The sequence below is a fragment of the Chlamydomonas reinhardtii genome, chromosome 17 (genome assembly GCF_000002595.2).
Source record: "Chlamydomonas reinhardtii strain CC-503 cw92 mt+ chromosome 17, whole genome shotgun sequence".
NCBI lineage: Eukaryota > Viridiplantae > Chlorophyta > Chlorophyceae > Chlamydomonadales > Chlamydomonadaceae > Chlamydomonas > Chlamydomonas reinhardtii.
In genome coordinates this window covers 1420852-1442966 of record NC_057020.1, presented here as the reverse complement: position 1 = coordinate 1442966, position 22115 = coordinate 1420852, and the positions used below count along the sequence as shown (strand labels likewise).

General features: G+C 63.5%; 3 protein-coding genes across 4 annotated transcripts in view; 1 reads left to right on the top strand and 2 right to left on the bottom strand.

The window, feature by feature from the left end:
* Positions 1-14536, bottom strand: part of CHLRE_17g706700v5 (uncharacterized protein) — a 31097-nt gene extending 16561 nt beyond the window's left edge. The window contains exons 1-35 of one of the 2 annotated variants that reach the window (XM_001691659.3): positions 14340-14536; positions 14163-14223; positions 13923-14017; positions 13527-13624; positions 12924-13320; positions 12657-12679; positions 12443-12509; positions 12099-12213; positions 11909-11976; positions 11336-11505; positions 10871-11033; positions 10492-10590; positions 10283-10351; positions 9987-10035; positions 9601-9731; positions 8998-9123; positions 8520-8633; positions 8220-8322; positions 7733-7842; positions 7218-7426; positions 6598-7094; positions 6207-6293; positions 5879-6042; positions 5220-5574; positions 4661-4881; positions 4217-4331; positions 3592-3841; positions 3318-3402; positions 2897-2985; positions 2659-2731; positions 2190-2250; positions 1830-1987; positions 1285-1530; positions 521-1009; positions 118-362 (exon numbers count right to left, since the gene is read on the bottom strand). In XM_001691659.3, coding sequence (XP_001691711.2) covers positions 118-362; positions 521-1009; positions 1285-1530; positions 1830-1987; positions 2190-2250; positions 2659-2731; positions 2897-2985; positions 3318-3402; positions 3592-3841; positions 4217-4331; positions 4661-4881; positions 5220-5574; positions 5879-6042; positions 6207-6293; positions 6598-7094; positions 7218-7426; positions 7733-7842; positions 8220-8322; positions 8520-8633; positions 8998-9123; positions 9601-9731; positions 9987-10035; positions 10283-10351; positions 10492-10590; positions 10871-11033; positions 11336-11505; positions 11909-11976; positions 12099-12213; positions 12443-12509; positions 12657-12679; positions 12924-13320; positions 13527-13624; positions 13923-14017; positions 14163-14223; positions 14340-14387 — 5450 coding nt within the window. In that variant the 5' untranslated portion in view covers positions 14388-14536. The remainder of the gene's footprint in view (positions 1-117; positions 363-520; positions 1010-1284; positions 1531-1829; positions 1988-2189; positions 2251-2658; positions 2732-2896; positions 2986-3317; positions 3403-3591; positions 3842-4216; positions 4332-4660; positions 4882-5219; positions 5575-5878; positions 6043-6206; positions 6294-6597; positions 7095-7217; positions 7427-7732; positions 7843-8219; positions 8323-8519; positions 8634-8997; positions 9124-9600; positions 9732-9986; positions 10036-10282; positions 10352-10491; positions 10591-10870; positions 11034-11335; positions 11506-11908; positions 11977-12098; positions 12214-12442; positions 12510-12656; positions 12680-12923; positions 13321-13526; positions 13625-13922; positions 14018-14162; positions 14224-14339) is intronic. The other variant, XM_043072012.1, reaches the window with a different exon arrangement.
* Positions 14537-14583: 47 nt separating this feature from the next.
* CHLRE_17g706650v5 (uncharacterized protein) lies at positions 14584-18546 on the bottom strand. Its single transcript, XM_001691660.2, has 8 exons — positions 18065-18546; positions 17889-17936; positions 17429-17578; positions 16982-17038; positions 16480-16602; positions 16103-16234; positions 15695-15772; positions 14584-15409 (listed from the first exon to the last, which is right to left on the bottom strand). The coding sequence occupies exons 1-8, from the start codon at positions 18113-18115 to the stop codon at positions 15251-15253; spliced, it is 798 nt and encodes a 265-aa protein (XP_001691712.1). The 5' UTR covers positions 18116-18546; the 3' UTR covers positions 14584-15250.
* An 840-nt stretch (positions 18547-19386) lies between these two features.
* Positions 19387-22066, top strand: CHLRE_17g706600v5 (uncharacterized protein). The gene is made up of 5 exons (XM_043072011.1): positions 19387-19681; positions 20068-20223; positions 20340-20397; positions 20622-20707; positions 20873-22066. The coding sequence occupies exons 1-5, from the start codon at positions 19586-19588 to the stop codon at positions 20975-20977; spliced, it is 501 nt and encodes a 166-aa protein (XP_042914470.1). The 5' UTR covers positions 19387-19585; the 3' UTR covers positions 20978-22066.
* Positions 22067-22115: the final 49 nt, after the last annotated feature.

Here is a 22115-nt window from a genome sequence, read left to right as displayed (position 1 = left end):
GCGCCGGAGCCCAAGACGTGACCACCTTGCGCTTTGCAGTCCGATACTTACAGCCCACCCCCCGCCACAACCTCACCCGACTGCCCTTCCCACGCTCCCATTCCCCAGTCCGCTCACCTGATGATCCAGGTGGTATTGTTGCTGCACGAGACACGGGTGCGGGGCAGCGCCAGGAGTGCGGTCACGTCGAAGTCGGGCGGCGGCTGGCCATCGCCCCACACCAGCCCCTGGCCACTGCCGGCGCTGCCTGGGGTGGGGCCCCGGGTGGTGTTGGCGGCGGCGGTGTTGGCGTTGGTGGTGTTGGTGCTGGTGTTGGTTGCGGATGCGTTGGCGGAGGTGGTGGTGGTGCCGTTCGTGACGGCCTGCAGGTGCCAGGGCAAGGATCCAGGAGCAGCGGTGGGCGTGTCAAGCGGCGGATGCGAGTGCAGCGACATCTCACACACACACACACACACACACACACACACACACACACACACACACACACAAACACGTGTGACGCGGTCATGCACGCACACACCTGCATCATGCGCCGGGCCGCCTCCACATGCGCCTCAGCCTCCGCCAGCACCGCCTGCAGCTTCCCCGCCGCATCAGCAGCCGCGTCTCCGGCAGCTGCTGCTGATGCATCGTGGTCATCGCCTCCGGGGTCAGCATCGCCAAGCAGGCGGCGGCCTAGCCGCCGCGCCTCCGCCGCCCACTCGTCCAGGCCCTCCTGAGTCAGAACTAACTGCCGACGGTTACCCAACGGCCGCCCCTCGTCCCGCCCATCAACCGCCGCCGTGGCATCACCATCGGCAAGCAGCAGCTCACGGCGGCGGGCCGTGGCGTTGGGGAGCACCGGCGACGGCGCGGGCTGCGACGGAGGCGAGGGAGGGGCGGGCGTGGGTGGCGGCGGCGGCGGCGACGGCGAGGGTGGCGGCGGCGGGCTGTACTGCGCCATGATCTTGCCGTACAGTACGACGGAGGCGGTTAGGGTGATGTTGCCCGTCACCTCAACGTCCCGGTCCTGTTGGTTGGGTAGGGGGTTGGGCGGGAGGTAGGCGGCAGGAGGAGCGAGGCCGGGCGAGGGCGCAGTGCATGCAGCGGCACCAACACACCCACACGCACTCACACACACGTGCGTGTCGCCACAGACGTCAGAGCATCCGCCGCATGGCGTGCATGCGTCCATGGTGCATACGCACGTACGGCACGCCGCAGCAAATTCCAGGCCGCACACGCATGGCGGCAGCAAAGTCGGCATTACACAACTTTATAGTCACAGTCCGGTATTCCGCGCACCTCGGGCAGCAGCAGCAGGTCGCCGTCGTACATGCCTGCCGCCACCTTCTCAATGAACGCCCCGGGCAGCGCCGCGGGGGGCGAGGGCGGCGGCCGCGGCGGCCGCGGCTGCGACGGCGGCGAGGCGGTGGCGTCGCGCGGCGCCGGTGGCGGCCGCGGCGGTGAGGGCGGCGGCGGCGGCACGGCGGACAGGTTGTAGACGGACGAGAGGGCGGTGGCGGTGGGCAGCGGCACGAAAACCAGTCCCTGCGTGTGGAGTGGTGTGGAGTGGTTGGGAGCAATGTGATCGCACAGAAACATTCGTTTGCGCAGTAACATTCGATTGCACGATTGCTTTCCTTTTCCAGCGAAGCAGCACGTGACGCCATGGATACCTTCCACCCCCATCTTTTCAGCCGCCTTCCACGGACGGCTACCCCATTCCCCTCTGACGCCGACCCCCTGCCCCTGCACACCCCGGACGTCGGCGCTTCATACTTCGACACAATCACTCCATCCTCCATGAATGGCTACCCGGATGGCTACCCGCCTTCCCACACCACCACCTTGTTGTTGGGCGCGACCAGGTGGTTGCGGCGGCGGCTGACGCCCGCGCCCTCGCTGAGCGGCGTGGGGTTGGCGTTGCGGGCCAGCGTCACGGCACCGCCCTCGATGCGCGTCCACGTGGAGCCGTACCCCAGCACCAGGTCCATGTAATACACGTCTGTACGGAAGTACGGCGTGCACGGCGTGCACGTCGTACGGCATTGCGTGTCAGCAAAGCAAAGGAGCTGTGTCTGTGTGCTTTGTATGTCTAGGAGCTGTGCAAGCAGGAGTGAGGGACTGCACCGGTCCCTTAGCGTCGCCCCGGAGCCAGAGGACGGTCTTCCCGTTGTGCTGCTGCTGCTGCTGCTGCCCCCGCTCACCGTCCGTATTCACCCACTGCGCCTTGTCGGGGTCGTACACGTAGCCGCCGGTCAGGTACACCTGCAGCCGCACCGGGTGTGTGTATGTGTTAGAAAGAAACCACAAAACGAAGCCCGCCCAAGCGGCGCCGGAGTTACTTACGGATACCTACCGAATACCGAGCGTCGTGTTGCCGCGTCGACCCCGGTAGTCATACTTACCCGCGAAAAGCCTGTAACCCTCTCGGGCGATCGACGAACGACCTGACCCCGAGTGGCACCCATATGCATTGTATGCGCCGCGCCCTGGGCGCGCTACAACGTTTACCCAGCACGCCTAAGTCCCATAATCCCGCCCGCTGGTCGTAGTCGAGCTCACCTACGGGCGACAGCGTGTGTGTATGTGTGCATGTGCATGTTCATGTGTGTGTGTTCAACAATGTGCTGAGCCAACAAGACGCAGTCGTCAGCACACCCAAACAACACCCACCAGGGTGCCGTCTGTGGCCATGCTGTGGCGCATGCGGGCGCCGGGCGAGTCGCCGCCGCTGGTCAGCCGCGTCCTGCGTGCGCGCGCCGGAAACAAAACAGGAGAGGTGGGAAGGCGGGGAACCCAGCCAGACATCAGCGTGAGGAGGCTGCGCCAAGCGCCCACAGACACACGCACGTGGCTGCCCACCCAGCCCCTCGACCATGCATACGCCCCCCCCCCAGGGGAAAAAACGCACCAGGTCCTGAGCTCCAGGTCCAGCGCCCACAGGTCGTCGAGCAGCGCGTCCGGGTCCGCACTCAGAGGGTCCGTGGTGCCGCCGTACACCTGCCGGGTGGCGGTGGTGTGTGTGTGTGTGTGTGTGTGTGTGTGTGTGTGTGTGTGTGTGTGTGTGTGTGTGTGTGTGTGTGAAACCCGGGAATTAGCGACGTCGGCCTGTACAGTAGGCGATGCGCGGGAAGGCCGACGTCGGCGACTGGCTTACAGCAAGTACACAGTCGCATGCAGAGCGGACACGTGTGCTACGTTCAGGGCTAAACCGTGCGCGCAGTTGGCCGGCCATGTCAGGGGGTTAACTTTATACCAATCCCGTACGGAAACAGTCGCGCTGCATGTCATGAGGGGGGGGGTCACGGGGTAGCTGCCGACAGCTCCCTCACCAGCAGCAGGCCCTGGCCGCCGTAGCCCAGCGCGGCGCGGCTGCGGTTGGACAGGGCGGCGGTGGGCACATACACAGAGGCGTGCCTGCGTTGTGCCGGAGGAGCCGGGGGAGTTGGGGGGGGAGGGGTGAGCGCGGGGGCGGTAAGGTGTAGACCAGATGAGCCATCGGGGCGCGTTAAGCGGGCGTGTGAAGCATGCCAGGGGGGGCGCAAGTATCTATGGAAGGTGTAGAACTCAACCCGCGTGGATCCTCACACCTCACACCTCACGCACCTGTGCCGCGGCTTGGGCACCTGTGACGCCGGCGCCGCCGCGGACAGCATGATCTCGTGGCTGCGCAGCCGGTTGAGCGACCCCTTCACGTGGAAGGGGAACTCCGAGTACTGCTGCGCGGTGGGGTCGGCCTCGGGCGGCGGCGGCGGCAGTGCGGGCGCGGCGGGGGGCGTGGGCGGGTCGCCTATGTTGGTACACAGCGCCAGGCGGATGTAGCGCTCCGTGAGGCCGGTGGCGTTGGTGGACTCGTCTGTGGGTGGCGACAGGGCGGGGAGTTGGGGGCTGGGGCTGGGGGCGCAGGGCGGTGGTGAAGGGCGGGTGTCACGGCAGGTAGGTAGGCAGTGGGAACGAGGCGGCATTCCGAGGCCTGCCTGGTGTACGGTAGTGGGGAATGGCGCCGCCCTTCTGTCACCCTCTGCCCCTGCCCCCGCCCACAAACACCCATGCCCACTGGCCCCCACCCCCACTCACGCCGCCCCCCCCTTACCCCTCATGCCACCACCCCGCAACTCCATGTTTCCACACAAACCGTTCGCATGAACGGCTGCCCCTCTGCTTTTTTTCGTTGGTTTTGGTTTAGTTTGGGCTGGTTTATGTTTTAACCCCCCCTCCGCCGCCCCCTCACCCCACGTGGCCCAGGTGCCGTTGTAGCCAAAGCCCGCCACCAGCCGCCCGCTGTCCACGTTGTACAGGTCCATGCGAGGGCAGCTGAGCGGGCTCTTGAGCGTGTCGCACAGGTACTGCCGAGGGGGGGGGGGCGGCGGGGGGAGGCGGGCGGGAGGCGGGAGGCATGGGGGCGTTAAGTCGTGCCATGATGGCATGATAGGCGCCATGGGGGCGTTAAGTCGTGCCATGGGGGCGTTAAGTCGTGCCATGATGGCATGATGGGTTATGGCGTTATGGGGCGCCATGGGGGCGTTAAGTTGTGCCATGATGGCATGATAGGCGCCATGCCGCTGAGCCGCAACCAGCGCGAACTCCCTCGCTCCCTCCCTCCCCACTTTCCCTTGAACGCCACTCGCCAAGCGACCACGCACTACCTCTCCCCCCGAGCACTCCCGCCACCCACCGGCCGCGCCTTGTCCTCGGGCGCCGTCCAGCCCCTGCCGGCGCTGAGCAGGCGCACCTCCACCACATCGTCCGGCAGGGTGAACACCTGGCTGGGGGTCATGGTGGTGCTGGAGGCGCTGGGCCAGGCCCAGGCGGTGGCGTTGGTGCCGGGGCAGCAGGGGCCGCGCGCCACCTCGGACCCGATGTCCTCCAGAGACACCACCACGCCGCTGCCCAGACCTGTGCGTGTGTGTATGAGTGTGTTTGTGTGTGTGTGTGAGCGTGTGTGTGTGTGTGTGTGTGTGTGCGTGTGTGTGTGTGTGAGCGTGTGTGTGCGTGTGTGTGTTTCAAGAGCACAAGGAAAACATCGCGCAAAGACAGTGTATGTGTGTGTGTGCGTGCGGGAGAGACGCGTTCACACGAGTATGAGACACACCGCGCGTGCAGAGTGTGCATTGCTGGTTTGGCGTGTGGGGCACCTCTGCGGCACCATGCCCATACGCCTAATGCTACAGGTTTTGCATCTAAAACACGGCGACATTTCCACCAGCAGCAGCAGCAACCGCCGATTAACTCACCGTAGAAGCTGATGCCCATGCCGCGCGCATAGTCCCGGTTCACGCTCCGCCACACGCGCAGCTGGAAGCGTGCGGAGCGGTACCCGGTCGCGGTCACGGGCAGTGCCGCCACCCCTGGCGGGCAGTCCGTGAACAGAGCCATATCGGGCGTGGCGCCGCTGGTGAGCAGGTTGGGGGCGGCGGGCGCGGCGTAGGGCGGTGGCGGAAGGCTGCGGTCGGTGCCGTTCTGGGCGAAGGGGCTGAGTGAGCGGCAGGCGAAGGGCGCGCCGGAGGCGGTGGTGGTGTTGGGGCAGGAGGGGAGGCGCGGCGGCGGCAGTGTGTCTGCGTCGGCGTAGGGGCTCTTGGCAGGGATGTACTGCGGGACCCGACAGGGCGGGGTGCGTTGATAAAACAACATGACGAAGCGGCGTGTGTGTGTGTGGGGGGGGGGGGGGCTTGGAGGGTGGGTGGGTGGAGGCGAGTAAGCCAGGAATATATCGATGGGTTCGAAAGGCCAGAGCAAAGGGGCAAGGTGGCGTGCAGGTTACAGTGCAATGCATAGCAAACTGCATCTTCGCTGTACTTGAACGAAGCCCCCGTCCTAGATTCCCTGTACGTCCCTGGAGCTGAAAAACACGCACAAACCCCTAAACTGAAAACCATTCGTAAGCCGCCCCTACCTGCAGGTAGTGCACGTCGTTGGTGAGCTGCGGCAGGCCGGTGGGGTTGGCGGCGGTCCTGTTGACTGCGGTCAGGCCGCCGAACAGCAACCCGTCAGCGGCGGTGGCGTCAGAGCGGTCGGCGCCGGGCGGCAGGCGGGCGATGGCGGCGGCGGCGCGGGGGCCTGTGGGGGCAGGGTGAGGGAGGACCGAGGGGCAGGCAGCAAGGCGTGGTGGGGATGGCTGTGGGTGGGGACGGATGTGGCGGACGCAGGCACACGAACCACCAGTAATCAACCCCGCGTTCTGTGGTTTGGCGTGCGGCCCCTCGTGTTCTTGTGTGTCGTACCTGGCGAGTGGTTCATAGAGCCGTTGACGTTGATGAGGATGTCGTACAGCAGCGCGGGCACCGGGCTGGCGGACATGGCGGAGCCGCCTGAGCGGTTGACGGCGAGAGTTTTAGTAGGAAGAGGGTTTAGGAAGAGAGTTTCAAGCAGTTAAGCGGAAAGGATGCGTGAACAGACGCGGTACAGTACCGCGCTACCTCATTAACGCAAGTCAGCTGGCACATGCTGGTCTTGTGCATGGCGGGACACGGTGATTGCCCTGCCTTATACACCCCCTGCCCGCCTAACCACCATCACACCGACCCATATCAACTCACACCGACCCGCACCCACCCACACCTGCCCACACCCGCCCACACCTGCCCCCACCTGCCCCCACCCGTCCACACTCACCTTTCAACCGGTACAGCGCGCTCTCATCTACCAGGCGCTTGTCGTCGTACTCGCGGCCGTGCACCAGTACGGCATACGCCGTACCAAACACCGTGGGCATGAGGCCGGCGCCCGGCGCGTCGCCCAGCCGCTCGGCGCGGCCACTGGCGGACTTGCGCGCGCCGCCGCCGCCACCACCGCCGCCGCCGGCAGCCTCCTCCGTCTGCCCGCGGGCGTGTGCTGCCCGGTTGCCCCAGGCGCCGACGTCATAAGCCGGATTGGCACCAGCGTCGCCAGAGGTCCCGGTGGGGTCAGATTCAGACAGGCCGCGCTGCTGACGGTCACTGAGGCGGCGGCGGCCGGTGGCGGCAGGCGGCGCGTCCGGCGGCGTCATGGAGGGCGGGGGCAGCGGGGCGCCGGTGGTGGTGCCGCTGCTGCCAGGCGCTGACGGTGCGTTGGGCGGCGGGGGCGGCTGCTGCAGCCCTGGCGTGGCGGGCGGGGCACCGCTTTCCGCGGCTCTGAAGCGGAGGGAAGTGGCAGAGCGGGATGTAGAAATTGATGACGACGACGGTCAGCCGGGCACTTATAAGCCCCGTCCAAACTGCCAACATGGTCAGCACTCCCAACAGGTGGCGACTTACACAATGTCGGAGTCATACTGTGAGGCGTCGTACACATCCGGGTAGTCGTACAGGTTGTAGGCAGTAGCAGAAGCGCCATAGTCCGCATAGTCGGTTCCGTCGCTGCTACTGCCGCCGCCGCTGCTACTGCTGGACGCGCAGGTTCTACTGCCAGTGCCGCCGGTGCAAATGCCGTCGGGCGGCCGCTCCGCAAACTTGGCGAGGGAGCACTGCGGTGTGGGTTGCAGTGCAGGTCACGCAGCGTACAGACAGAGCCGAAGAGTTATTTTGCGCCTTTTGCAAACTCGGACTTGCACTCTTTACCAACAAACACACCACAAGCAACAGCCGGCGCTACCCAGAGCCCCGCGTGGGGCTGCACTCACACCACACCACACCACACCACACCACACCACACCACACCACACCACACCACACCACACCACACCACACCACACCACACCACACCACACCATCCCACAAAACCAGATCACGCCTGTGCCCGGCGGCACCCGGACCCAAGGTGCTCGGCCCACCTGCGCCATGGCGTCCAGCTGCGGGTTGCCCAGTGCGCCCGCGGTGTCGCAGTCGGCCAGCGCCTGGCGCACCGCCGCCTCACCCGGGGTCAGCAGGGCGCCAGCGTCGTCTGGGGGCAGGGCACACAGGGCGGGGTGCAGGAAACACACACACACACACACTCACACACACGGGCGGGTCTCGTTCCACTCTCGATGTCTAGGCACACACGCACTCCGCATGCGAGAGCAAGGCAAATGTGTGTGTGTGTGTGGGGGGGGGGGGGGGCAAGCTGGCGGCTCATTGGGCGTATCTGGGTGTCGTACGGGTGACGTAGCGGAAAATCCAGGGAGCGCCCTTGAGCCACACACACTGACGCCACTCTGCAACCCACACCACAACCCTGTCTAGTGATTAAACCACTCCATACTCCACATGAACGGCTTGGCCCCCTACAGCTTTTCCAAGCATCCTTGCAACCCCCCCCCCTGACAGACAGTCCCTCACCGTACTCCTGCGTGCTGTTGGCTGTGTCGCCCACGTAGCTGCTGCCGCCGTACATGAGCAACACCACCGCGCCCACGTCCTGGCGCGCCGTGGCGTTGCGCCACTGCAGCGGGCGTGTGCACACGCACATGTGCGCGTGTTGCATTTATGTTGGTGTTGGCATCAAGGTTGCCATCGGTGTTCGCCCCTGCGCCTTCTCCCCGCGCTCCGCTTGCTTTTGGGGCCTTGCACAACGCCAGCCATCCCACCGCCTCCGTGTCTCCCACACCCACACACCCCTCGCTCTCCCCACTGTCCCACCTTAAAGACCTGGTACAGGGTGGCCCAGGCCGCTCCGTCGCGGGGCGCGGGCAGGTCTGTGATCTGTGTGGCACCGCGCGCCAGCGGCAGCACCCGACACACATTGCCGGCGGCCTGGTGGCAGTTGTGTCCGGGGGCAGGCCGGGGGCAGGCAGCAGCAGCAACAGCGGCGGCAAAAGCAGGAGGTTAGGTAGCACACCGACGCAGGGTTGACAGGGCAGGTGCTGACAGGGGCCGCAGCAAATCCGCTTGCCAATCCACCCCCCAATCATGCATTACCCAAAACACAGCCTCACCGAGCCCATGGCCACTTGGGTCTAACACTATTCCACCCACTCACACGCTCACCAGAATACCCCAACCCACCCAAGCCACCCGCCCAAGCCACCCAACCCGCCCTCCCCCTGCCCCCCCCTTTGCTACACTTCTCTGTACCAATCCTTGCAAACCCCCCCCCCCCGCCCCACTACCCGCGCACCTTGTTGTAGCTGGCGCTGCACACCATGCCCGTGGCCTGCCTGCCGGCGTCCAGCCCGCGCCACTCGGTGGTGAGCGGCTCCGTGTCGTCGTTCACGTTGTCCAGGCCCGTGTACATGATGAAGTCCTGTGTGACACAAGGGGCGGGGGGGGGGGGATGTAAGTGCCAGCCCAAACTAAACCAAGTGAAACGGGGGGTTACAAGCATGATATCGTTAAGGAGAAGCGAAGTTGTAGCCAGGGGGTTAAACGTCCATGTGTTGACTGGCGTCAATTTCGGCAGTGATGGGCGTGGGCCTATGCAATCGTATGCCTGACTAAGAACCCTGCCTGTCAATCTATCCCATCTCTGCGTGCTCTCTCCCCCGCCTCCATTATCCTCCCCATCCGCCTCCATTATCCCCCCTCCGCTTCGGAGCTGCTCTGGACTGCTCCTTCCACCTGCCGCTACACTGCCCAAGCCCGCCCGACTACATACGGTGATGTACAACGACGCGCTTTTGCAGCTGCAGTTCTCCTTGCCGCGCGACTGTTTCCTTACGGGATTGGTTCAACGTTAACCCCCCTCCGCTTCCCGCCCTCCCTTCCGCCTCCTCTCGCCCACCGTGACTGCCAGGTCGTTGCCCGCCCGCCACGCCGCCAGGTCGCTGGGCACGGCCACGTGCAGCGCGGTGCGGTACACCAGACTGCTGGTGGGGCTCTGGAGGTAGTCGGGCCGCAGGTTGGAGTCCGCGTCTGGGACGGACAGGGGGTTGGGGGTTGCAAAGATGGTTGGAAAAGCGGTACAGGATGCACTGAAGACTGCAGACGAAGTCGTGAGGCGGTGTGTGTGTGCGTACGTGTGTGTGTACGCGTGTGTGTGTGTGTGTGTGTGTGTGTGTGTGTGTGTGTGTGTGTGTGTGTGTGTGTGTGTGTGTGTGTGTGTGTGTGTGCGTGCAACAGATTCACCAGTGGGAGTCGAGGGGTTGGAGGTGTGGGACGCTCTCTCACCGTACATAACGCCAGCCTCTAGGTCCAGTGCCAGGAACTTGGTGGAGGCCTGTGCGCGCCACAAACCTTGTGTTAGACAGCACAAGCCATGTGCGTGTGTAACTTGTGCGTGTTTGCAAGTGTTTGCAAGTGTTGACAAACGTCCAAGGACATAGCATGGACTGCATCATAACGCCACCATAATTTTTCCTACACATAATCGAGATGTCCCATCCCTACGTAATCCTTCCTGCATGTGGTTGAGATGCCCCACCTCTACCCCCTCGACGCGCGCACACGCCGCCGCGCCGCCCCACCTTGCCCGGGTCCTGGCCGCCGTTCACGATCAGGAAGCGGCCCTCAGGCGACAGCGCCACAGCCGAGTCCTGTGAGGTGGTTGGGAAAGTGAGCAGGTGGAGAAGCGGGTGGGCAGGAAGGTGGGCAGGAGGGCGGGCGGGCAGGTAGGCGGGCAGGCAGGGACAGGACAGCAACTTGACCGACCGCCAGCGCCTCATCCTTGACCCACCTTGACCCAGGGCAGCTGGTCCGGCCACACGTAGCGGCGCGGCGAGCCCGGCGGCAGTGGCGTCCAGGTGGTGTTGTCCAGCAGCGTCACGTGCGCGTTCTGTGCGGTGTGTGTGTGTGTGTGTGTGTGTGTGTGTGTGTGTGTGTGTGTGTTAAAGAGCAGTGTGTGTGTGTGTGTGAATCAGCCTGCGGCCTCCCAGAGAAGCCGCCGCGTGTGTCTCAGCGCGAGCGAGGGGAAACGAGGTCAGAGCGAGGGAAGGCGGCGGTGGGTGCTGAACACGCCTGGACACGCGGCCCAACCCCTCCGGCAATTCCAACCCCAAAGCCAGTAGGCCGCTCCCCCCCCCCACCCCATACCCCACCCCACCCCGCCAGCTCACGGCTGCGGCGTTGATGAAGGTGGCCTTGCGCACGAAGGGCAGTGGCGCGGTGCGGCTGCCCGCCACCAGCTCCGGCAGCCAGGCGGCCTCCAGGCTGCCGCCGGTGTCGGTGGTCAGCACCTGCGCGAACTGGCGCCAGGCCGTGGGGCGGGCGCCGGGCGTGCTGCGGGGCAGCATGGCAGGGGCGCAGGGCACGGCGCAGGGCGCGGGGCGCAGGGGTGTGGGTGTGGGGAGAGGTTGGTTCCACCATTCCCAATTAGGGGTGGGGCAGGGTAGGCAGAGTGCGAGAAGGCAACGGCGCGACGGGTGGCCTCGAGGGAGGACAGCGTCAATGGCGCGTTCCGTGTGAGGCGCGGGGCTCAGGGGCTGGTCGCAGACAAACACTTCCCCCTTTGCCTCCAAACACACACATACACACATTCACACACACATACACACATATGGCACACGCGGGTGCTGACTCACGGCTTGTACACGCCCAGCATGGCGACCTGCAGCTCCCGCCACACGCTGCCGTCGGGCTGCGGCAGGTGCACCCACGCCGCCGCCACGTCACTGGCGGGCAGCACGCCGTCGCTGCCGCTGCCGGCAGCCACCCCGTCCACCGTCATGTTCAGTGGGCCCAGCCAGCGAGCCTGGCGAGGTGGAGTGGGGCGTGGGGGGTTGGAAAGATGGTTGGAAAAGGGGGGCGGTTGTAAGAACCAGCCCTAACTAAGCCAAACTAGCGGAGCACAGGCAGAGGGAGGAGCCATTCATGCGAAGGGTGTGTATTAGACATGGAAGTGGGATGAAAGGTTGTTGGTAAATGGAGCAGTAGAGCACGTGCAGCGGTTGCAGTGGGGTTGGGTTGGGTTGGGTTGGTGGGGTGCGGTGCGTGCTGGCGAGGATGAAGATGGAAACGGCGAGGGGCTGGGCTGAGGCGTGGCGCGGTGGGGGCGCTGCGAGCGAGGGTAGGTGTTGCTGGGGGTGGCTGCGCTCTGAAAACTGTAGGCGGCCTGGAAACCTACACGGCCACAGCCTGCCTGGCCGCCACCCCACCTGGCGGGGGTTGCCTGGGTTGGGCCGCGTGTCCAGCACCCACAGCCCGCCGTCCTGCGGCGTGTCGCCTGCAGAAGAGGCAGGGAGGCACCGGCGCAGGCACACAGGGCACGGCGTCAAGCCAGCACCACTCCAGCACATGCACATGCAAATACACACACACACACACACACGCACACACGCCACGCACCCTGGTTGCGGCCGCCCCACAGCAGCAGGTACCGGCCCTCGCTGCTCGCCACCATCTTGGCGCTGTGCAGCCCCGCCACCCCGGCGGCGTCACGCGGGATGGTGGAGCCGGAGAACTGCACGTAGGTCGCACGGTGCCGTGGATTTTGGTCCAGGTGTCCAAAGTTCTTATACTCAACAACTGTGAAAGGAACGCGGTGCCCCATACGCGACCAAAGTAGTGGCCTTGCCGCCGTGTTCTCCACCGTCGCACCTCCTCCTCCTGCGCTATTTCCTCTCCCGCTCCCTTCCTGCTCCTCCTCCTTCTCCTCCTCCTCATCCTCCTCCGCCTCCTCCCCCCATTACGTTTGTGTCCAGGCGGGTCCAGGTGCGGGTGGTGAGGTTGAACATGTGCGTGTCATCCAGGATGCGACTGTGGAAGCGAGGAGCAGGTGCGGGTGCAGGTGCAGACGGCAGGGATGGGGCCATGGTCATGACAAGCGAGTGTTCAATGCCTCATGCATGCCCACGGCACCCACACCCCAGTCAGCACTACGGTATGCCGCCCCTTGGTACCCACGTGAAGTTGTCCAGTCCTCCAAACTGCAAGGCAAGGGTACCACCAGGAGAGAAGTGCATCACCGTGTGGAGCACAGGGGCAGGGCAGCAGGCACCATAGGTGGAACCCCAGAAGCGTACCGCAGGCACCGTCACAGCACAGCACCACCCGCAAGCGGCACCACACCCGCTCCGCAACTACCTGCACCACTCATCGGCTCCGTGACCAGCCCATCCGCCCCTTCCACCCTCACAAGCAGCGGCCCGCCCCCAAGGCCCAAGCACTCACCACCCACAGACTGTCCCGGATGACCGCCGCCGCCGCCCTCTGCCGCGGCACCGGCACCTCGCCGCCGCCCGAGCTGCTATTGGTCAGCACCGTCCACGACTGCAGCACGTCCGCAGCACCCGGCAGCGGCGAAGATGACGACGACGACGATGAAGACCCGCTGCTACTGCTGCTGCTCGAGCCAAGCGTGCTACTGCTGGTGCTGCCGCCGCCTCCGGCGTCCGCGCCCCACTTCAGCAGTAGCACGTCGTTGGTGGCGACGGGCACGCGTGCTACAGCCCTGTTGTACGTCACGCCGCCAAACACCACGAGGCCGTTGCTGCCGTACGGCACTGCCACGTGTCCAGACCGGGGGCGCAGTGTGACGTTGGCGGGCACGGAGAAGGGCACAGGGTACCTGTGTATGCATGTGTGTGTTATAAGCGAATCCATTTGCTCCCATCATCCCATGCCCCCGTCACGGCGTCACCCCATCCTTCATCCTCCTCGCGCCCATGCACCACAGCGCGTCATGGCCTGCGCACCAAGCCCAATCATCTGCGCCTAGTTCCCCTTTGACACCACTTTAGTCACAGTGTAGCATGAGTCACAGCCGCCACTCACGTGACGTAGGTCATATCCTCCGTGTCCACCACATCCACTGCAGTGAGCGCGATAATGCCGCTGGCAGCGGAGGAGCGCTGTCCACCCATCAGCACAGCCTAGCGAGTGACGGGGAGGTGAGGTGATGGGCTGGGATTGTTGTGGGCAGTTTGGGGGGTTAGGGCAGAGCGCGCGCGCAGGATTGGAGGTGGGGAGCGGTTAGCGGGAAGGCAGGTGCGCCTTGCTAGCCTTTGCCCCCTGTCCCCCTCCCCTCCCCTCAAATGTCGGTCAAACCGCCGGTCCCCCTTGCGTGGCGCCTGTGACTGAGATTCAGGTAGCCATACGTCACAGTAGGGCCGGCAAGCCGCGCGTCTGCTGCAGTTCACACCCAAAACTGCGCTGTGGTCCCGCACTTACGAACAAGCCATCGCCCAGGGAGGTCCGGTTCGGCGGCACAAACGTCAACGTGTGTGCAAAGCGGTCCGTGGGTTGCGCCGTGCCGCGGCACAGAGCTGTAGAAGGCGGCGAGCAGTTGCACAGACAGGGGAAGGAGGTGGGTGTGAGTGGGAAGAAGGCTCGCAGTCGCCAGAGTGAGCTGGGGTGTGTAAACACGAGCGGGCGTCCCGAGGGCGAGCTGCAGCAACGAATGTAACGCACCAGTGCCATCCAGACACCAGGGCCTTGGCTTAGCAGCATGGCTTATCTGCAGCAGCAGGAACTGGACGCGGCTCTTGAGACTAAACTGGCCGAGACTCGGGCCGCGGCATTACACTCGTGCGCTGTTGTTAAATAACCGAGTACTCTCTTGCATTTTACCAGGTAGCTGGAACTCACCTGCAACGCCACAATTATGCTAGCCAAGAGCGTGGTGACTCGCGACATCGGTTCAGACGCTGCTTGCTCCTTAGAGGCCGCTCGTTACTCCTGCAATGTCATCTTACAGAATCGCAAGCTATCGCAACATTGCAAGGGCTTATGAGGGCCGTGGTCAAACTGCAGTGAACTGCACTCAGGCCCCTGGCAATCCAAGCGGCAAGAGGGGCTGACAGTAACTCGGTTGAAGAATAGGGCTAGTCGCAAGTTCAGAATATGTTAAAGTCAGACCGAGGTCGCCCGCCACCTTCATCATCGCGGCCAACCGGCTTCCCCGCCCCACCGGCGTCGAAACTCGAAAGTGGGCCACGCCCACGTTAGGCAAGAGCCCCCGTAACCTTAGCAAGCGCAATGAACCTGTGTTTGCTGTCTCATCAGCACATAAAGGTACGGGAACTGGCCAGCACACGCCTATGTTGCCGTAGCCTCCCGTGGTCAGACATGGAAAAAGCCTGACCCTTCCCACACATACACACACATGCACTCTGCCCGGCATCTGCCAACGCACGACCGCACTTCATAGCCGAATTTCAAACATAGCTTCAGTGAGCTGTGTAATATGCAGAGACACAGAGTATTCAAGTGTAAGTACCGTATAATAACTACACGCAAAGAGTCTGCACCTACACTGAGCCGTGAGCGGAGCGCCACCTTTCTTCAGCTAGATTCTTGTCTAATGCGTATGAAGCATTGCATCTAAGCGGCCTTCTTCAGGTGCAGTTTCGCTGTGAATGCACTCAGGCCGCGCTCTCCAACCTCAACGCCGTGCCTGCTACACCTGCCTTCCCCCTGCCACATGCTCGTTTAGCCCTTCCCCACAAACCCGACCCACGCCACCATCGCTCCGGTATCGCTCCGCCATCGCTCCTCCATCACCCCGGTGCCGGGCCGGACTCCGCCGCCCCAGCCGCCGCCGCCGCCTGCTCCTCCGCCGCGCTGCCGCCCGCGCCGCTGAGGCATGGGAACCAGTACAGCCGCACCCCGTCCGGGGCGCCGTCATCCACCCAGGCCAAGCCCTCGCGTGTGAGGGCCTGCGGGCGGTTGGTGGTGGAGGGTGCGGGGTTGCGGCGTGGCGTGTTGTTGTTAGTGGCAGGTGTTAGCAGTTATCAGAACGTGCAAGGTGCTAGTGAATGGCAACAGGAAGGCAGAAGTGCGACGGAAACGTCAACATGCAGGGCATCAGCGGCATTGCATGCAGGGGCCGCACTCAGCACAGGTGCAGCTGCGGCTGTGCGCCATCACGCAAACCCCAAAACAAACACCTCACAAACACATCCCCCGATAATAAGGGACACACGCGCCTCCCGGCTGCCCACCTGCAGCGTGTCGTCTGCCCGGCCCGCACTCCAGCCCGCCGCCGCGGCCAGATCCGCCACAGACGTGTAGCCGCGAGCCTGTAGATGGGTGTGGCGAGTTAAGGCGCAGAGAACAGTTAGAATGTAGATGGCAGCAGACAGCAGAAGTCTGAGCTAGGATCAGATAGAGCCACCTGAACAAACGAAACATACCGACATGCACGTCTCCCATCAACCCCGGCCTCTGGCGGCTTACCTGCACACGCGTCGCCCTCCCTCCCTCGACCACCTACCCTCCCTCCACCTCTACCCCTTCCGTACACAGCCCCCTTTCCTTTGGCTGCAACTGCTGCTCGCGCCCTGTCACTCCACAACGCCCAGCCTTATCAACCTCTTCTTCAACTTCCCTTGTGGCGGTGCGTCACGCACCTGTGCCGCCTCCAGCGCTCTGTTCTTGTCCAGGTTGAGCTCGCCCGGCACCGAGCGCACGTAGGCCCGGCCGCCGATGGTCACCAGATCGAATCCGCCGCCCAGCACTCGCAGCTTCTTAATGGCGCGGACCTGCAGGCGTGGGGGAGTGGGGGGGGGACTTGGAGGCGTGGAGAAATGGGGGCACGGGGGCGTGGGGGGCTGGGGGCGCAATGCGCCTCTACACACGGCCTAGGGGCTTCGACGCCGCTAGGCCGTGTGCAGAAAGGGGGATGTCAGTTCCGTCCATGAGGCTCCGCTCTTGCCTGCAAGCCTGCCCTTGCCAGCCCTCGCCCCTGCCCCCGCTCCCGCCCCACCCCCCACCCCCCTGCCCTCACCACGTCGTCCTCGCTGACCGGCTCCGCCGCGCCGCCCCGCCGCCTGCTGACTGCCCTCAGCAGCGCCGGCAGCTCCATCATGCCGCCGTTGAGCGAGCGGCTGGCCAGGCAGGCCTCAACCACCTGAGGACGGGGGGAGGGTTGTAAATACCAGCCCAAACTAAACCAAAACCAACGAAAACGGGGGTTTACATGTATGATTATTTATGGAAGTGGTAGACGGTAGACAATCTTGGGGAACAGCAATCGTTGCCGACGACGGGTGGGGGAGGAGGGGCGGGAGGAAAGAGCGTGTACGGTATGTGTTGGAGCGCAGCGCTAGGGTGTTTGAGTGGTCGTGTGTTGGAGGGAGCACCATGTGCAGGTCGCATGCGCTTACCACGGGTGTGCCTTGATGCTGCCCCATGCGCAGCCATGCCCGCGGCCCACCCGTCCTCAACATCAACAGTCCAGCACCAGTTCATCCCCCCACCCACACACACCCCGGCACCGCACTGCACACCTGTACCCCCAGTTCATAGTAGTAGTCGCCAAATCCCAGAGCCGAGGCCCACAAGCTCTGTGGAGGAAAAGGGAGGGGAAGAGGGGAAGAGGGGAAGGAGTTGAGGGGGCGGGGGTGGGGTAGCGCGTGTCATCCGATGATAGCGGCACCCGCGGCAGGATAAGTATGATAACACGATGGAACCTTCCCTTGGCGCCATCCTTGTGCCCTCCCCTTCCACTCAGCCCACCCCGCCCCTCATCCCGCAGTCGTACAGCCACACTTGCACACAACAAACACAACCAAACATGAACCCTTCAGCACAAACACTCACCACGCTCACGCAAACGCCCCAGACCACACACAAGCACACACAAACACGCGCGCACACACACATACACACACAAACGCGCCATCGTTGGACGGGCTTTCGTTTTCTTCTTAAAACACACATACACACGCCCACACCTTGTTGCTGGCCAGCGGGTCCACCCCGATGTTGGCGCACATGGTGTGGAACTGGGCTCGGAACACCGGGTCCCGCCGCACGTCTGCCCGGTACTTGCGCGCGAACTCCTCCAGATTGGAGCGGAAGGCGGACAACTGCTCGTGCATGGCCTGAGGGGAGGCACGGGAGGAGATAGGAGTAACATGAGTGGGGGGTTGGGCGCTGGCCGGAGCCCAAACGAGTAGGTCCAGGTGCATTCACATGTCAGGTGTTATAAACATCTTTGATGCCAGACATGTTGCCTTTTGACTCCGGAGGCATGAGCCATGCACATGAAGGGGGCCGTGTAAGGTGAGGAGGTGGTAGGAGGGGGAAGAAGGAAGGAGAGAAATGGCGTGCCAGGGAGAGGGGAACGGAAAGAGGGGCAGCTGGGGCGGCCGGCCTGGCCCCAATGCATGCTACCCGCTGCACGCGGCGCACCTGCAGGGAGTTCTTCTTCACCTCCTCGCCCGCCACCTTGTATTGTTCCTGCAGACGCAGTGAAGGCCACGGCTTGTGTGTGTGGTGACGGTGGAGGGCAAATGCAAGGGATGCGAGGCAGGGGGAAGAGGGGGGGGGGGCGTGGAAGCTCGAGGGTTCAGGCACGACTCGCTCACTTTGGTTCGGACCGCATGTTGCAGCCCAGCAATACCCGGACCTCGCCGCATTTGCTAAATATCTTGGCCCTCGGCGAGGAATCGGCAGAGGAAAGGACTGGAAAGAAACAGGAAAAATGTTAGGCCATTAAAACTTCATTCGCGCACCGTTGCAGCCTCTGTAGCACTTCAACATTCTTGTGAGCCTTGTTGTAAGTGATGCATTTGCTGACACGTCGTTGGGAGCTGGGTGAGTGAATTCCTCAGCGGTTCAGAGCGGTTCAAGACACGGTTGCACGAGATACTGATTTGAGACTTCGGGTTGGCTATTCATAATATGCAACAGGGATTGCGCTCTGGGGATTGGGTGAAGCGGCAGGCGGACTGATGAGGGGTTGGGGCCTCATGGGAGCGTCCTGTAGGGGCTGTACGGGTGAGCGCTCCAAGTGTCCTGACGTGTCAAGACCCATGAAGCTGCGTTTCTCCAGCACCGCAGCATTAAGAATACCTACAGCATATGGCGTATTCATGCCTGCAGCTCCACAATCCTGCCTGCCTTGTCGCTACACCAATCCAGTCTCTAACGCCTGAAAGTGCAAGGCTCCACTCGCATTTGGTGCACGAATATTCGCACCCCGCCATCAGCGCGGGTAACACAGGCAGGCTTCAGGCAGTTCAGCTTCAAGCCCTCAACGGTCGCGGGGGACTGCCAACCAGGCAACCGCAGCCCAGTCAGGCAGTCACCGATAGCCACAGCTTGTGGCAGCACCCGTCAGCACCGCACAGTACTGTGCGGCACGGTGGCGCAGGTGCGCAAGACGGCGGCCAGCTAAGCAGCGCATCATGCCGAAGGCGTGGCAAGCCGTCAAGCCCACCAGGGCTGTGGCACGGGTGACGCGGGGCAGGCCGGGCAGCAGTGGGCGCATCTGTTTGTGCAGGGAGCCTGGCCACTGGCCAGGCGTGCGGCGGTTCGGGGCACCGGTGTGGCGGCGATGTGCAGGCGGCACGCAGCGCCGCAGCGGTACTGTGGCTGCTGCGGCTCCAGCATAAGCACCAGCACTGGCACGGCACATCCCGCCCACTGTACCTGTCCCGGCGGTCTTGGGCGGCAGCTGTGTTCTACCGTCCGACGTGTCCGACGTGTCCCCCCGAACGGCACGCAGCAACGGGCAGCACACGCCAATCGCATTTACCATTTACGTGCTTGCAGGAACTGTGGCAGCAAGGCGGTGGGGCTCTTGAGAGGGCGGGTTGAGGGCGATGCGTTGCGATTGACCGAAAGTGTTCCGTGGAAAGGGCATGAAGCCGGGTCGACTGCTGAGCTGTCCCATGCAAAGGCCTAATAACCCCGCTGGCGCTCTCCTGTAGGTATTCTCTATCGTAACTTGCAACACGCTATAGATAAAACAAAGCGCTTACCACAGCATACCTGAAGCGGCACCGCTTTTCCTGAAAGAGCTTCCCGCAACCGCTTTCTCCGAAAGTTGCCCCCGAGGCTCCCAAGTTGATCCGCTGACCGCGTAGCCGGCTTCCGCCACCACCATGGCCGAAGCCGCTGGGGAGCAGGAAGTGGAGTACCAGAACGAGAGCCGCGTTCTCATCCTCGATGCCGACAACGCGGGTAGCGCCGTAAGAACGGTGAGTGAATTAAGAATGCTGCCAAGCTCTTGCGAGCTCGGAGGAAGGCTTGGGCGTGTCGCTCGAAAGTCTCGGCGCATTCCCGACGGGTCCTCCGAGCCGGCTTACCCAACATTTGCCGTAGTGTAAGGGGAACTATCCGCTATATGTCTACGTGTTGCGTCGGATACCAACTGAAAGGGTTGGGTGTTTGCGTGCAAAGGAGTTCCGACACCACATGGCGGGGGCACCGGATTGTGATAGGCAGCGTGCACCCGGGTACCCTGCACTTTGGGCAGTCTGGTCCCACATTTGGTCACAATCCCCCTAGAATAACATGGCCACTGTGCAAAGGGCAGGGTTGCCAGCCAGCCACTGAACAGCGTGGGACCCTTGTCACCGCGCAGGCTGTCTTCTCTCGCCAGGGCGAGGACGTGCACGCCACGGCCGCCTCTCTGCTGAACCTTCCCGCGGGCGAACGCATCAGGTGCTTCCACCTGCCGATGTTCGAGAAGGCCATGGGGTGGAGCGTTCACATGTACATCGACCTCGATGCCATCGCGGTAGGCACGTGGGTGGGGTGACGGCTCCAGGTGTAGCAGCAACAACGGGCACGAGTGCTTTTGTGCGTGTCTCCCAGCCTTGTCACTGCCCCCCCCCCCGCATTTCGCCCCCGCAGCACAAACTTGACCACAACACCAACGCCACGCAACTGTGGCTCATCGCCAACCTCCCCAGTGAGTATCGTAAACGAGATTCGCTCGTGCGACAGTTGTGCGCTGCGAGCTGCTTGGGCGCCTTCATTCGTACAGCAGTCGAGAGACGCTTGGCTTGGCACGAGCACACGCAGTACCTGCTTTCTTACCCTAGGGCCACGGACCACCTGCCCAGGCCATCCTTTGCCTCCTGGCTGGCTCCTCACCTTGTCTTGACTCCCCACCATCGGCCGGCCCGGCTGCAGACGAGCCTCCGGAGGTGCAGCCCGACTCGATCCACGGCCCGGTGCTGCTGACGGCGGAGAACTTCAAGGACGAGGAGTACGTGCAGGTGAGTGCGTGGCAATGGGCGCAGTTGCAAGGCTTGGGCGGCAGGCCGGCCGAGGTTCCTGGGAGCTGTTTGCAGTGACCAACCTGGATCGGACCCGACCCTGCTCTGTGTGTGCCCCCATGCTCGGGCACATAACACCTCATCTTCTTCCCATCTTCATTGCAGCTGGGCGATGAGGAGTGGGCCCAGATCGTGGCCAAGTGCAAGGAGGTGCAGCCCAACGCGCAGTTCCTGCCCATGGAGCCTGTGGCCACGCCGCCCGGCCAGTAGTAGAGGAGCAGCGGGCGCCTGAAGAGTGGGGGGCACGGGCGGGCCGCGGCCGGCTACATAGCAGGCAAGCAGGCCCGTGACGCAACCGATGCGTTGCCTGGCAATCTGCGGAAAGGCTGTCTGTCTGTGTCAAAGGGGTTGTAGGCCGTTGCCGTTGCAATGTGCACAGTGCGCTGCGAGCGCCCCTGCTGCATCTGTTCGTGTGTATAATTGTGTATCGTATTCGTGTTGCCATCCTGTTGGTTGTGGAAGATGCCCCTTTCATGTCCGCTTGCTGCATGCCTGCGCGTGCGGACGGCGTTGCGTGTGGTCAGGGTGCATGCCCGACTGCGGACCGGACCGAACCGTGTGGCTAGGGAGTTGCGCTATGTGGAACGCGGACTATGCTGCGACTAGCCAGTGTGCAGCAGCATTGCATGAGACGGAGTGCTACAGATGCAATTGAAGGAGGGTGTGCATACGGGGCTCTAAATGGTGAAGGTGGGGGCCCACCCGGGTTGTCCATGTCACCGTCGTGTGTGTAAAGCGTCAAATGGTCGTGGCTGCGGAAGTGAGGATGCTATTGATGATAGCAGCTGCTGTGTGATGCCATGACCGGGTGCTGTGGAAATGCGTTGCTGCAGCAGTCGGGTGGCCATTGCCTCGGGCCTGGATAGGGGGTGTGACGTCGTGTGGGGTGTCAGGGTCGCGGCAGCAGGTACGGATTGCATCAGCTGGCGCGGAGCCGCGAATGGGCAAGGCACTGGCAATGAAGGTGGAACTGTGCTAGAATGTGTAAGTAAGAAGCACCGCCGACGTCTGGGGCGGGGGCGTTGGCCCAGGGGTCCTCGCGCACAGCTCGCGGGGCCGTCCGGGGCGTGTGTAGTCAAGTGCAGCCTGCCCGTTCGGGTCTGGACCGTGCAATGCAAACGCGGACAGCGTTTACACAGTGACAGCACACCTTGTGACATGCTTTGCGGTTATACTTCCCCTGGCGGGCGGGCGCGCCATCCTGTGAATCGCGGACTTACCTGGCAACATTTTACCAGGCAGATCACCGCGTCACGCTTTACATGAAACTCTTGAGAACTTGTGTAAGTGTTTGTTACTTTGTTCTCAGTGTCCTTACAAGCGCAGCGAGCGCTACACTTTCCTGAAT

Bases quoted from the DNA above. Each gene is read 5' to 3' on its own strand.
- CHLRE_17g706650v5 (XM_001691660.2), bottom strand. From the start codon at position 18,115: ATGCGGCGAGGTCCGGGTATTGCTGGGCTGCAACATGCGGTCCGAACC. The intron at 16,235-16,479 runs GTGAGGGCAGGG...CCACGCCTGCAG, and splicing joins CGGTCAGCGAGGACGACGTG to GTCCGCGCCATTAAGAAGCT. The intron at 15,410-15,694 runs GTGGGCAGCCGG...AACCGCCCGCAG, and splicing joins GGGCAGACGACACGCTGCAG to GCCCTCACACGCGAGGGCTT.
- CHLRE_17g706600v5 (XM_043072011.1), top strand. From the start codon at position 19,586: ATGGCCGAAGCCGCTGGGGAGCAGGAAGTGGAGTACCAGAACGAGAGC. The intron at 20,398-20,621 runs GTGAGTATCGTA...GCCCGGCTGCAG, and splicing joins GCTCATCGCCAACCTCCCCA to ACGAGCCTCCGGAGGTGCAG. The intron at 20,708-20,872 runs GTGAGTGCGTGG...TCTTCATTGCAG, and splicing joins AGGACGAGGAGTACGTGCAG to CTGGGCGATGAGGAGTGGGC.